The following is a 15,625-nucleotide window of genomic DNA, read 5'->3' as shown; positions in this document are numbered from 1 at the left end:
ATATATATATATATATATATATATATATATATATATATATATATATATATATATATATATATATATATATAAATCATTAAGCACATTTAAATATTCAGCTTTCATTGGTTGCAGAATTGATTAAGTAATATTTAGTTTAACAAACAACACCTTGGAATTTAAGCTAACGTATCAGAATTTTATTAACAAAACAGAAATTTAGAAAAAGGGATTTCAAAATCCGGCAAGAATAAACGTCTACAATTGGCAAGTAGAATAAATATTGAATCTTAAATTGTCTTTGATTATCGACTTCATATATACACATATTTTTTCCATGCCGTTATAGTACACCACATGTTCCAATTTGAGATTTGTTCCAATATGGCTACTGCCTGAATTAGACATTGAAGCAACAACCTAGGACAATATTCCAAAATAGTATTTCTTTGAGGAGGTCTTGTTCCTAAAAAAACAAACAATATTCTTCAACATAGCAAGTGGCAGACTACTCTACATTAAACATACTCACATACTGCAATAATACAAGTAATAACACCGCTAACAGAAATAAAAACATTTTATTTTACACAAGTTATTAGATACAGGGTGTCTCAAAAGACCCCTGACAGGGTAACTCTGTTATCATCGGAGTTACACAAAAATGTAAGAGGGGAAACCGTCTCCAAATATAATGTTTTCAATCTAAAGTTAAACAATATTTTAAATCTGACGAGCCGTTTCGGCTGTACACTCTTTATGCACCCAATGTTAAATGAAAATACATTGCTGCCATTTACCTGAACCCACAACATAACTGAATGAAGTTACTGTCGTTTACGCTATATTTACCCTGCCTGTCCACATGTCCGTCCAAACCCTTTTATATATTTACCCTGTCTGTCCATATGTCCGTCCAAACCCTTTTATATATTTATCCTGTCTGTCCATATGTCCGTCCAAGCTCTTTTATATATTTACCCTGTCTGTCCACATGTCCGTCCAAACCCTTTTATATATTTACCCTGTCTGTCCATATGTTCGTCCAAGCTCTTTTATATATTTATCCTGTCTGTCCATATGTTCGTCCAAGCTCTTTTATATATTTATCCTGTCTGTCCACATGTCCGTCCAAACCCTTTTATATATTTATCCTGTCTGTCCATATGTTCGTCCAAACTCTTTTATATATTTACCCTGTCTGTCCATATGTCCGTCCAAACCCTTTTATATATATTATCCTGTCTGCCCATATGTTCGTTCATGTGGTTCGGATTCCACGTTAATCAGTAGGTCCACGTCTCATATAGCCTCGGTGCTGAACGGGACGTAAAACTCAAAATCAATCAATCAATCAATCCATATGTTCGTCCAAGCTCTTTTATATATTTATCCTGTCTGTCCATATGTCCATCCAAGCTCTTTTATATATTTATCCTGTCTGTCCACATGTCCGTCAAAACCCTTTTATATATTTATCCTGTCTGTCCATATGTTCGTCTAAGCTCTTTTATATATTTATCCTGTCTGTCCACATGTCCGTCCAAAACCTTTTATATATTTATCCTGTCTGTCCATATGTCCGTCCAAATTCTTTTATATATTTACCCTGTCTGTCTACATGTCCGTCCAAAACCTTTTATATATTTATCCTGTCTGTCCATATGTTCATCCAAGCTCTTTTATATATTTATCCTGTCTGTCCACATGTCCGTCCAAAACCTTTTATATATTTATCCTGTCTGTCCATATGTTCATCCAAGCTCTTTTATATATTTATCCTGTCTGTCCACATGTCCGTCAAAACCCTTTTATATATTTATCCTGTCTGTCCATATGTTCGTCTAAGCTCTTTTATATATTTATCCTGTCTGTCCACATGTCCGTCCAAACCCTTTTATATATTTATCCTGTCTGTCCATATGTCCGTCCAAATTCTTTTATATATTTACCCTGTCTGTCTACATGTCCGTCCAAACCCTTTTATATATTTATCCTGTCTGTCCATATGTTCGTCCAAGTTCTTTTATATATTTATCCTGTCTGTCCATATGTCCATCCAAGCTCTTTTATATATTTATCCTGTCTGTCCACATGTCCGTCCAAACCCTTTTATATATTTATCCTGTCTGTCCATATGTCCGTCCAAACTCTTTTATATATTTACCCTGTCTGTCCATATGTCCGTCCAAACCCTTTTATATATTTATCCTGTCTGTCCATATGTTCATCCAAGCTCTTTTATATATTTATCCTGTCTGTCCACATGTCCGTCCAAACCCTTTTATATATTTATCCTGTCTGTCCATATGTCCGTCCAAACTCTTTTATATATTTACCCTGTCTGTCCATATGTCCGTCCAAACCCTTTTATATATTTATCCTGTCTGTCCATATGTTCATCCAAGCTCTTTTATATATTTATCCTGTCTGTCCACATGTCCGTCCAAACCCTTTTATATATTTATCCTGTCTGTCCATATGTTCGTCCAAACTCTTTTATATATTTACCCTGTCTGTCCATATGTCCGTCCAAACCCTTTTATATATATTATCCTGTCTGCCCATATGTTCGTTCATGTGGTTCGGATTCCACGTTAATCAGTAGGTCCACGTCTCATATAGCCTCGGTGCTGAACGGGACGTAAAACTCAAAATCAATCAATCAATCAATCCATATGTTCGTCCAAGCTCTTTTATATATTTATCCTGTCTGTCCATATGTCCATCCAAGCTCTTTTATATATTTATCCTGTCTGTCCACATGTCCGTCCAAACCCTTTTATATATTTATCCTGTCTGTCCATATGTCCGTCCAAATTCTTTTATATATTTACCCTGTCTGTCTACATGTCCGTCCAAACCCTTTTATATATTTATCCTGTCTGTCCATATGTTCATCCAAGCTCTTTTATATATTTATCCTGTCTGTCCATATGTCCATCCAAGCTCTTTTATATATTTATCCTGTCTGTCCATATGTCCGTCCAAACTCTTTTATATATTTACCCTGTCTGTCCATATGTCCGTCCAAACCCTTTTATATATTTATCCTGTCTGTCCATATGTTCATCCAAGCTCTTTTATATATTTATCCTGTCTGTCCACATGTCCGTCCAAACCCTTTTATATATTTATCCTGTCTGTCCATATGTCCGTCCAAACTCTTTTATATATTTACCCTGTCTGTCCATATGTCCGTCCAAACCCTTTTATATATATTATCCTGTCTGCCCATATGTTCGTTCATGTGGTTCGGATTCCACGTTAATCAGTAGGTCCACGTCTCATATAGCCTCGGTGCTGAACGGGACGTAAAACTCAAAATCAATCAATCAATCAATCCATATGTTCGTCCAAGCTCTTTTATATATTTATCCTGTCTGTCCATATGTTCGTCCAAGCTCTTTTATATATTTATCCTGTCTGTCCACATGTCCGTCCAAACCCTTTTATATATTTATCCTGTCTGTCCATATGTTCGTCCAAACTCTTTTATATATTTACCCTGTCTGTCCGTCCAAGCGGGAGGCAAAATATCTCAAGAACTAGTTGATGGATCACGATCAATTTTGGACAGGATGAAGAGGGCCAACATTGAGTACTTAGATTCATTGGTGGAAGTTATATTTGAATTGGAAGTGACAGAAATTTAGTTTTAACCTTCTTTAGGTGCACGAAACTATTAGAAGTAGAACTTTTGAATTTTGAATATACTCTTTCTACTCTAAACTACAGATGAAACAGAATTATACAAAATGTGACCCCTAAAGAAGTTTTGAAAATTATTTTGCTCTTCTCAAGATCTCTAAAACAACCATGAAATTTTATGTAAATACATCAAGAATTTTGAAACAAAAAATTATACGCGTATGCATCTGTCTTTCATGCAAAGAACAGCATTCTGCTAGCAACTTAAATATGATCTAAAAGAATGATTTACATTAACATGAATGAGGTATTGACATATGGTAGGAAGATTTTTATTTATTTATTTATTTACTTTTTCATTTCAAATACTAATTAATATTCCTGGAATCATGTGAGAGCTGTGAAAACACGTTCCATGCTCAAAACGTGATGACAAGTGGGTAAGCTGAGTAAAACTAGGTAATCCGAAGCAGCTTTACATGAACAAATCATTTTTTTTATAGGAAGTATGTTACCATGCAATTATAATTAACAGTAAACGCAAAAGTTCTCAGTCATACTATTTGTTTTCGAGTAATTTAATATTTTCTTTATTGAAACAAAAGTTGTTCTTCTTTCACATTGTATTATTATTTCTCATACATTAATTTAATACCGCGTGATTACATTTAAACAGTGTAATTAATTTTTTTAAGTTTGATGCCCCGTGGATCATTGTCTTTAATCTGTAGGTAATTGATTACCAATGTAATTAAGTAACGATGAAAGAGTTCGTGCAATGAAGGGTCTGGGAGAAAGCAGGATAATCTGAAGAAAACATATAGACAAGATGTTTAGGCTACAAGAACAAATGGCCTGAGATCAAACTGAAAGCTTTTCCTACTAAAAATGAGATTTTTTTTTTACTTTTTGGATCAAAAGTTCTAATACATTTCAACCAAAAATTTTCTTGTAAGCCTTATATCTGGAGAACTATATATATATAGTGTAGCCAAACTATTATTTAACTCAGTACAATATCCTTATTCCGTCAAGAAAATACGAAAGCTCGATTTAGGGTCCTTCAAATATTTTGTGGCCCCTGATTCAAAAGCTAGATCGCTAGCTGATTGACCAAGATCGCAATCTTTTGATCCATTTTTTTTTATCATTCCTAAAATTCTTGTTTTTCTCTCATTGTGCCCTGTTCCTTGGTTGTTATTTTTAGGATTAGGAATTAGATTTCTGGGCTTTCGGCAGCTATGGCCATGTTGGTCCGTCACTAGGATTAGGATTAGGAATTAGATTTCCGGGCTTTCGGCATCTATGGCCATGTTAGCCCGTCACTAGGATTAGGAATTAGATTTCTGGGCTTTCGGCATCTATGGCCATGTTAGCCCGTCACTAGGATTAGGAATTATATTTCTGGGCTTTCGGCATCTATGGCCATATTACCCCGTCACTAGGATTAAGATTAGGAATTAGATATCTGGGCTTTCGGCATCTATGGCCATGTTAGCCCGTCACTAGGATTAGGATTAGGAATTAGATTTCTGGGCTTTCGGCAGCTATGGCCATATTAGCCCATCACTAGGATTAGGATTATTAATTAGATTTATGGGCTTTCGGCATCTATGGCCATGTTAGCCCGTTATTAGGGTTAGCATTAGGAATTAGATTTCTGGGCTTTCGGCAACTATGACCATGTTAGTCCGCCACGTGTGAGGGATGACGTCCCTCGGCGAACATATTGTCCAGGAAATGGGAGAGGAAGAAAGGAAGCCTCCTGAGATCATTATGTTAGGTACCATCCCGGCATTTACCTAGTGTGAATTAATAAGCTATACTTGATTTTTAAGGACTTTGGTATATTGTTTGTGTCCATCCGTCCGGGAGAGACAAAATCTTAAGAACTACTTGAAGGATCACCATTAATTTTGGTCGTTACTTAGGGGTTCAAAGATTAGGAACCGAGTTCGTTGATGGAGTTGATCCATCCAGTTGATTCGAACGGTTCATTCCCGTTTGGCCTATTCCCATTTCGCCTACGGACCTTCCAGCAATATACAGTATGGCGCTAAATTCGTTGTACAAAAGCAGAAGAATGATTCCTGAGAGTAAAACAAACAAAAAAGTTCCAATAAACATAGGTCGAAAACCCCTTCGTTTACGTGTTATAGGCTGTCGAAATCATGAAATAATGAATTTTAAAGGTTCATAGCTCCAAAACTATGGGACCTACCTTGGTCGGATCAAGATTTCACTTAGGAACTAGTATATGTCCTATCCAAAAATGCGTGTTTCAGAATCCTGAGGTGCTTCCACAACAATTTTTATAGAGGGAGTTTAACTTCGGGCCTATGATAATGATATACAGGACTCTCCAACTACTTCCATGAATATTGTTGCGTGAGTACCTTTGAATTCTAAAACATGTATTTTTGAATAGAACACATACTAGTTTCTCAGTGAAGTTTTGACCCGACTGCAGTAGATCCCATAGTTTTGGAGCTATGGACCTTTAGAATTCTTTTTTTTTTTAATGTTTTCGGCAGGCTATAACACGTAAACTATGGTTTTTCGCCCTGTACAACGAATTTAGCGCCATCCTGTATATCATTATCTCAATCTCATCTTAGATGTAGGCCAAACACGTATTCCCATTTTGCCTACACTCACTCGACAAGGAATATTTAGTGTCTGAGGGATTTTCTTTTTACAAAGATTTATAAATAAGTTTATTTTTCAACGTCAGAAACAGCTCTGACGTGATTGACTGTGATTCTAGTCAAGTACGTGCCATGCCACTAGTTCCAAAGGTCATTATTTCAAAACCGATACACGTTCTATTTTTTTTATGGGCTCACAGAATAATTTAAAGAGGCGAGTGACTAGCTATCAAGATCAGTTTCTCGGATTTTACTAGGCTGGTCGTACCTGTGGTCCTGAGAGATATATCATCATGTCGTCCAACTTACGAATCATTATGCCATTTCTTAATGCAATTTCTTCAGCCTTAGTGGTGGGTGGAAGTAACTTTGTAGTTTTTCTGCCTGAATGCGGAAATACTTGTAATATTGCAAGAGGGCCAGAGAGAAGGCTCAGGAGAGCATGAATGCTGGTTATTAAATTTAATTTTGAATGCTTGATTCATGTCCAGAGTGGGGACGAGTATCGAACCAAAAGCAGCAGAGGTGAAGAGAACGAAGTCAGTTCTCTCCCTCGTTCTTCCTGTTTGAATTGAGTACCAGTTTCTCTGAATGCAGAGATATAGAAGCTGTTTTGCTTTGGTAGTATCCAACGCGGCTCTGCAGTAAAGGGCGGAATACCTCGTATGGGAACTAATTACGTTCCAAATCTGAATTTCTTTAAACTTATATTGTAGCTAAATTATTAACTTTTATTCCAAATTTATCATAATGAAGGAATTGGTTTATAGGGCTGATGGACCGAGATAAAATCTTCAGTCAAGGGATAACGCTTAAAGTAAATATGGTGATAGTAGACAACGAAGGGATTTGAACGTTGCTGAATCACTTTTAACAACATTATAGAACCTTACACACTCATATTACCTTAATCGTAACCTTAAAAAATAAATTAAACAAAACACTATAGAGAAGCCTTACTTACTACACCCTTTATTAATTAGTGTGAGAATTTTAGACAATAAAAGGATTACTATGTGTTTATGCTTATGTTCTTAAACGTGCGCCATTTACTTTACTGGTAATGGACTGTCTTCTAACAATGGAAACTTCCAATACTTGTTTTTAGTTTTTATTGTACCTTACTAATCGCTGGTTTTCAACTAACACTTAAAATAAACCACAAAGTACATATAACAACTTCACTGTGTTCATTGCACTTAAATAACAAACTTAACTTTACAATTCTGGAAGAAATGTTCGTGCCTCGTGCCTTATGCACCTTCTCTCTTCAACACTTTCCATCTTGAATAACAAATGAAATCTAAATTTCGTAAAAACAGTGTTTCCAGTTCTTAAAAATATTACTACATAAGACTTAACATGCCGCCCGCCAAAAAAGGGCTAGAGACCTTTTTTTTAAAAAAAGAAAAGAAAACAAACTTTACATAACAACAAATAAAATAGACTAAAACAGGAAATAAATATACTTTAACATGAATGACATTACGATTCATCATTATTTGGTAAAACACAAAGTCCTCTAATTGAGCGTTTATATAAACCATTGGAAGTTCTAACAGTAGCCACTCGAACCAAACCGTCAGGTCCAGAATGCACTTCAGTGATGACTCCCAATTTCTACGATAGAGGAGGTAGCTTATCTTCTTTGAGAACCACCAATTGACCTGGCTGTATGTTTGCACAGCTTCTCTTCCACTTATTTCTTCCTTGTAGTTGTGACAAATATTCCATATACCATCTTCTCCAAAACTGTTGAAATTGTTGTTGGATCCTTTGCCATCTTTGAATTGAACTAATCTTCTCGTGATGTAAGTCTCGTTCTGGTAGCGCTGTCAATGGTTGACCAATAAGAAAATGACCAGGAGTTAATGCTACTGGATCATTAGGATCATTGGATAATGCTACAAGAGGTCTCGAATTTAAGCAAGCTTCTATTTGTGTGGTTAATGTTGTTAACTCTTCAAACGTGAGATATGACATTCCCATGACTCTTCTTAAGTGGTATTTAAAGGACTTAACTGCAGCCTCCCAAAGACCACCGAAGTTGGGCGAATATGGCGGAATAAAATGCCATTGGATTCCTTCAGTAGTTGCAAAATTCTTAATCCTTTCTTGATGGTCAGCTGTATGCAACAACTTTTCGACTTCTTGAAGTTCCTTGTTGGCACCAATGAACGTAGTTCCATTGTCGCTATAGATATGCTTGCATTTACCTCGACGAGATATGAATCTTCTCAAAGCAGCTAAAAATGCCTGACTAGTAAGATCACTCACAACTTCGAGATGGATAGCCTTTGTTGCTAAACACACAAACACTGCAATGTAGCACTTCACCTTTGTTTTTGACCTTCTGGTACCAGTTTTAATGTAAATAGGACCGGCAAAGTCAATTCCAGAATTTGTGAAAGGTCTTGTTAGTTCTACTCTATGTTTTGGTAGTTGTCCCATTAATTGTTCTGGTCCAGACGCCTTTAATCTTTGACATGTAATACACCTTCTAATAACTTTCTTGATGGCATTTTTACCATTAGGTATCCAATACCTTTGCCTTAGTGATGCTAGCATTAACTGACATCCAGAATGTAGCAATCGCCTATGTTCATGTTCCATAATTAGTCTTGTTAGGTGATGATCTGGTGGTAGAATAATTTGATGTTTAGCGTCAAATTCAAGTTCAGACATTTTTAATCTTCCACCAACTCTTAGTAATTGTTGATCACATATGAAAGGATTGAGAGACAAGAGTTTGCTCTTATTGCTAACTCTTCCACTTTCTTTAAGATCAGCCATTTCCTTAGCATAAACTGAACTTTGAACTTCTCGTATTAGTCTGATTAAAACTTCTTCAATTTCTTCCAAAGTAAGAGCGTCTACATTTCTTCTCGATGCTTCTACTTTAGCATTCTTGAAAAACCGCATGCAATAAGCCAAGACTCTCTGAAGTTTGTTCAAAGTAGAGAATTTTTCGATCATACTATTATCTTGAGTTGTCACTAAGTAACTTGATTTTAATTTCTTCTGTTCAGGAATCTCTCTGAGTGGGGCAGGCTCCGTCTTAGGCCAATCAAGTGAAGAACACTGTAACCACTGAGGACCGTTCCACCACAAATTATTATGTATTAACTTGTCAGGACTTGTTCCCCTTGATATAATATCTGCAGGATTTTCACTTGAAGCGACGTGTCTCCATTCCCCTCCCACTTCTTGTACCTCAGCAACTCGATTGCCAACAAATGTTTTCCATCTATTTGGACTTGCTCTTAACCATGCTAAGACCACCATAGAATCTGTCCACATATACACCTGGGATATTCGTTGTTTTAATGCCTTAGTTACCTTTTTGACAAGTTTTGCTGATAACACTGCCGCACATAACTCTAAGCGAGGCAGGGAAATCTTCTTTATGGGCGCCACTTTGGACTTAGCACATAATAACTTCGAAGTAACTTGACCATCCTTGCTGACGGATCTTAAATACACACATGTCCCATAAGCCTTTTCTGAAGCGTCTGAGAAAGCGTGAACTTGAATGTCTATCAAGGTACCCAACTGAAGAACCATTCTGTCTACACTGATATCTGATAATGAAGGAATGAATTCAAGTACTGTCTTGCATCTTTGCTGTAGTTCTTTAGGAAGTGTTTCATCCCACTCCAATCCTGCTTGCCACAGATCTTGAAGAATTATCTTACATACGATTGTTATTGGACTAACAATTCCCAACGGATCAAAGATTGAAGCAATAATACCCAACATCTTGCGTTTTGTTAAATTATTATTCGACCTTTGATTTAGAGTGAATCCATTCATCACTTGAAGTTGATCAGTTGCTGGATGCCAAAGTAATCCTAATGTTTTGATTTGACCCTTATCGTCTAAGCGTAATGGAAGTTGTGTTTCTCTCAATTCTTCAGAGATGGATTCCAATAACTCAGTACTGTTGGAACACCACTTTCTTAGCAAAAAACCACCCTTTTGTAGCATTTGTATTAATTCGTCCTTTATCTTTAAAGCTTCCTCCAAACTTTCAACCCCTGAAATACAATCGTCAATATAGAAGTCATTCTTGAGAATTTGTGCTGCCTTCGGATATTCACAAGCTTCTTCTGCACTTAATTGCTGGAGACAGCGAGTAGCAAGGAAAGGCGCTGAGGCTGTTCCGTATGTGACAGTCTTTAATTCATATACCTTAATGGGTTCTTCTTCTGATCTTCTCCACAAGATCTTCTGGAATTTACAGTCACGCTCATCAATCAAAATCTGTCGATACATCTTCTCTATATCTGCAGTAAAAGCTATAGGGTAGGTGCGAAATCTTAATATAATTGACTGCAAATCGTCTTGCACAGTTGGACCAACTTTGAGAACATCGTTGAGTGAAATGCCACTTGTTGAGCATGCGGATGCATCAAATACTACTCTAGTCTTCGTAGTAGTACTAGCTTCCTTAATAACTGGATGATGAGGCAAGTAATATCCTTGAGTAATATTAGAGTTGCCTTCCACTTCCTTCATATGTTCCAAAGCTTCATACTCTTCAAGGAATGCCACATAATCTGTGCGTAACTTGGGGCATCTATTTAACCTTTTTTCTAGTTGTTGTAAACGCTGAACAGCTGTCTTATAAGAATCACCTAACTGGGTCACTTCTTGTTTGAATGGCAGTCTCACTATAAAGCGTCCTGTTGAATGTCTTCTAGTGTTTGCGATAAAATGTTCTTCGCACTCCCTTTCTTCTTTGGATAGAGGAGTTTCTTGAATATCTTCTATTTTCCAAAACTTCTGCAGCTGATGGCTTAAATCATCGTTGTTGTGCAAAAAGAATGTTCGATGTTCTGGCGTGAAGTTGTTGTGCTTTGGCGTCTGATATTGTCCTGAAACTATCCATCCTAACTCTGTATTTTGGAGAACTGGAAATGCTCCTGGACGCACCTGTTGTCCTGCTTTGAGTAGACTAAAGAAAATTCCAGCACCTAACAACAAATCAATCTTACCAGACTTGTTGAAATTAGGATCCGCTAACTGTAAATTCGGTGGAAAGTTCCATTCTTTAATGTCAATATCAGCATCAGGTAAATTTCCCGCTATTTTTGGCAATACAAAACACTCAACATCTACACTAAAATCACTTACAGCAGAGAATACTTGTAACTTACTTCCGTATTTAACGTTGCAACTTACATTATTAATACCTTGTACAGGAACATTCATAGGATATTTCTTTAATTTTAACCTTTGAATGAGAGATTCTGTTGCAAAATGAGATTGGGAACAACTATCAAGCAAAGCCCTAACCATATGTAATTTACCATTGCAATCTTTAACTTGAACAACTGCAGTTGAAAGTAAAACACGCACATTACTTTTAGGCTTCACAGAGCAATAAGTACTAGTATTAACAACTTCCTGTCCTTGAGACATTGACTTTTCACCTACAGGTTCCGTAACAGAATCATTTTCAACACTTACAGCATGATTAGGCTTTGATTTCTTAAAATCACTATGCAATAACGTGTGATGCTTGAGATTACATATTTTGCATGCATTTAGCGAACAATCTTTCGCTACATGGTTGACAACTTTCAAGCAATTAAAACAAAGCTTGTTCTGTTTCGCAAAACTTAATCTTTTGGATACACTTAATTTCTGAAACTCATTACACTTTTGCAACGCATGACTTTGTTGACAGAACGAACACAAAACATTAGTACTTACATAAGATTGACTAGCATTTTTTACTTCCTTGACAACATTAGTTTTACTGAGATGCGACTTTGATTGCGTAGATTTTACCAATTCTAAGGCCTGGCATTTATTTTCTAAAAATACATGAAGTTCTTCTAAACTAGCAAACTGTTCCCTATTTGTTTGATTTTCAAAGTCTTTACGTGTTTGTTCATCTAGCTTTTCCAAAACTAGGTGCGATAACAATATATCCTCCAAAGGAGTATCTAACTGTAACGCCTTAAGTGCATTTACGTTACTTATAGTTTGATTTAATAATGTCCTTAAGTCCGCCACTGAATCTTTACTGACAGTTGGTAATGAAAACAATGCCTTTACATGAGCAGTTGCTATTAGCTTTGGATTATTATACCTTTTGCATATCATTTCCCAAGCAAGTTTGAAATTTTCACCTGTCACGGGTATATTCTCAACTAATTTGCTTGCTTCACCTGATAATGAGGACAACAAATAATGAAATCTTTGAATATCATCTAAACTCTGATTGTTTACAACCAAACTACTGAAAGTATCATGAAAATGTCTGAAATCTGTAACTTGACCTTTAAATGTTGGTAGCTTTATGACTGGTAATTTTAGACACCCTGTATTCGCGGTTGAATTATCTGACGAACTTCTATTGCTACTACTAGCCTTCTCAGCTGTTTCAACAATTGACGTCATTTTTGCAAGAGTATCGTAGTAAGTAGCTTCAAACAGCTCTCTATCCTGTGTATATTCTTCGTTTTCGTCCTTTAATTCAAGCTGTTTTTGCACTTCATCGTATTCTTTGAATATATTGGGTAAACGTGCACACCTAACTTTAATTTGCATTACATCACCGTCTGCTCCAAATTGTTCAACAAATGTTTTCATTCTTGTAAGGGAAGCTTTAGCTAGGCCTCTTGCCTTTATAAGAGAATTAGTATTTGAATCCATTGCTTGTGATATATCTACCTGAAATCCTTATAACAACAGACCTTTACACAAGTAAAACAAACAAAAAAATATACTTAGCTACGTGACTGCTACATTGCGCCTTTGTTTTTCTTCAGATTGCAATGCACAGCTGAATGCGTAGGCGCGTACGTGATAAGTCCACTAGGTCAATTTTGCTTCTGATTCGTAACACTCACTGTCTTTACACACACATAGTCAATATGAATGTTTGAATGATTCACTTATTATTTTTCTTGGCACAACACTTCCTCCATTCGGCACTGGAGGACCAAAAAAACTGTTTATGCTTATGTTCTTAAACGTGCGCCATTTACTTTACTGGTAATGGACTGTCTTCTAACAATGGAAACTTCCAATACTTGTTTTTAGTTTTTATTGTACCTTACTAATCGCTGGTTTTCAACTAACACTTAAAATAAACCACAAAGTACATATAACAACTTCACTGTGTTCATTGCACTTAAATAACAAACTTAACTTTACAATTCTGGAAGAAATGTTCGTGCCTCGTGCCTTATGCACCTTCTCTCTTCAACACTTTCCATCTTGAATAACAAATGAAATCTAAATTTCGTAAAAACAGTGTTTCCAGTTCTTAAAAATATTACTACATAATATAAGACTTAACACTATGCAGCATTAATTCTTGACTTATCTTTTCTGTAAAATTCAAGTTAATAGGTTTAATTTATTATACCCTAGACTGATTAATTTCCGTAGATTTAACTTGATTGAAAATGACATGACAGCATTTAGTCGATATATTAATATTTTCATTATCTTCATATTGCGTTCCCACCTCAAACACTCAAAAATTCCCTCAAACACTAAATATCCCTCGTCGAGTGAGCATAAGCTAAACGGGAATACCCGTCTTACAGATAAGATGAGATTGAGATAATGATAGAAGGTGCTGGAAGGTCTGTAGCCGAAACGGGAAGATAGCGGTTCAAAAATATGGACAAATCAAACATCAGTTCAGCATGCCTGTTTATTTCAAGAGTGATATAAATCAAAAACCGCCATTATTGACTTATGGGCAGAAAATAAAAGCTAATCTTGATGTCTATCTCTGGTGGAAACTTCACAGATGTGCTTCCAAAATTGGGCGCTAGAGAGCACTTTGTGTCGTTCTTGCGCCCATTTGTTTCCATTGCGTTTCGAAACTTCAAACGCTTCTCCTGAAAAGTTAGGAATTTTGAGTTATATCACTCTTGAAATAAACAGGCGAATGCCCTAGGAAAGTAGTTATTGACATCATCCTTGCTTGTTAGACTACCGGGCAGTTCTGTTGAGATTAGCGGGTTAGTATAATCCTCAGGATGCAAATTACTAATCTGTATGTGGAATGCAACGCTAATATCAAAGTAAAATATTTTCTGTTTTCAAATCTTTATTCATTATAAAGTATACTTAATTTAATTTGAGGTAAAGTGCTATACAGTGGAATCTTTTTAATTCGAAGTCCAAGGGGACACGAAAAAACTTCGAATTATCCAAAATTCGAATTATCCAACAACATTCATTTTCACATATATAACAACAAAGAAACCAAAGTAATGTGCATCAAAAACATATTCATATGGTGTGGCCTTTACCTTTAAAGCAGCTTATTATTTGCGTGATCGAATACCGCAAACTAACAAACGACATTGACCCCACATAATTCAAGCTACTTGTACAATGAAAAATATATTTACGTACAACACTACAACATACATTGAATAGGCCAAACAATTAAACACCAGTAACAATTTGAATATTCTGTTCTCAACTTTAAGAAGTCGTAAACCTCATTTGCTTGAATTTGATTGTTTTTGTACGGTCAATAAATCTTGAATTTCACGTATTGCGTGAAAGGCGATATTAATAACATTTGGTTGACTTTATCAATAATTCATCTTAAATTTTCAACCAATTCTGAAATAAGATGAGATTGGCACACGTTCTCTATCTTTACTTCTTCCCCACTTTCATCTGTATCATTACATAGATTTTCTATTTATCTTCTGTATTACTCTTCCCTATTGTTGCATCTGGATAACTGAAAACACGTTAAAGCTGTATTTCTCTGTTTACATCTGTCCAACATTAAAAATTTTCAACTGTATTTACTTCGAATTATCCAAAACATAGGTTCAAAAGTTCGATTTATCCACGAATTTTTACTATTGTTTTCAATACAGTTTTCAAGGGGAATGGACTTTTGTTCGAATTATCCAATATTTCGAATTATCCAAGTTTGAATTAACGAGACTCCGCTGTATTTAAATTTAGACTCAGTAAAATTTACTTCGTTAAGGAAGTTTGGTTTACAAAAGACCAAACTAAACTCCTTCGTGTGGGGTACACTGTGGCTCTGTTTAAATGAAAAGAACGCCTATTTCATGGAGGTTTCTATACAGTACGCAGCACGAATAAGAGTATTACTCAAACACGTGAGATTTGTTTCACAATGAGAAACTGCAGTATACTTCCGTTTCCATAGACGAATAAGTAAGGAAATGAACGCTGAATCTTCTGTACTATAAAACAATTTATCGTTTCTTTTATCTTTCTTCTCTAAGAGAATCAATTTTAAAAACCGCGAGTGTCTCATTTTCAGGCAGCTTGCGGTTGTTAGAGGGATAGAAGCAGATTCAACCTATTCTTGGGACACT

General features: G+C 35.9%; 2 protein-coding genes across 2 annotated transcripts in view; one reads left to right on the top strand and one right to left on the bottom strand.

Annotated features, from left to right (window-relative positions):
• Positions 1-15,625, top strand: part of LOC145681129 (uncharacterized) — a 396,245-nt gene that overhangs the window by 134,982 nt on the left and 245,638 nt on the right. The window lies entirely within an intron of this gene.
• On the bottom strand, positions 7,899-12,944 carry LOC145682281 (uncharacterized). Its single transcript, XM_081753859.1, has 2 exons — positions 12,641-12,944; positions 7,899-12,457 (listed from the first exon to the last, which is right to left on the bottom strand). The coding sequence occupies exons 1-2, from the start codon at positions 12,942-12,944 to the stop codon at positions 7,899-7,901; spliced, it is 4,863 nt and encodes a 1,620-aa protein (XP_081609985.1).

Source organism: Thermobia domestica, chromosome 3, assembly GCF_964235325.1.
Source record: "Thermobia domestica chromosome 3, izTheDome1.hap1.1, whole genome shotgun sequence".
In the NCBI taxonomy this organism is placed as follows: Eukaryota; Metazoa; Arthropoda; class Insecta; order Zygentoma; family Lepismatidae; genus Thermobia; species Thermobia domestica.
The sequence above is the reverse complement of the archived record's forward strand: the minus strand, read 5'-3'. Positions and strand labels throughout refer to the sequence as shown.

What these genes read in the sequence shown, in the direction of transcription:
- LOC145682281 (XM_081753859.1), bottom strand. Translation starts at nt 12,944, where the DNA reads ATGGATTCAAATACTAATTCTCTTATAAAGGCAAGAGGCCTAGCTAAA. An exon ending in GGCTAGTAGTAGCAATAGAA is followed by an intron (nt 12,458 to 12,640) that starts GTTCGTCAGATA and finishes CCTCATTATCAG; the next exon opens with GTGAAGCAAGCAAATTAGTT.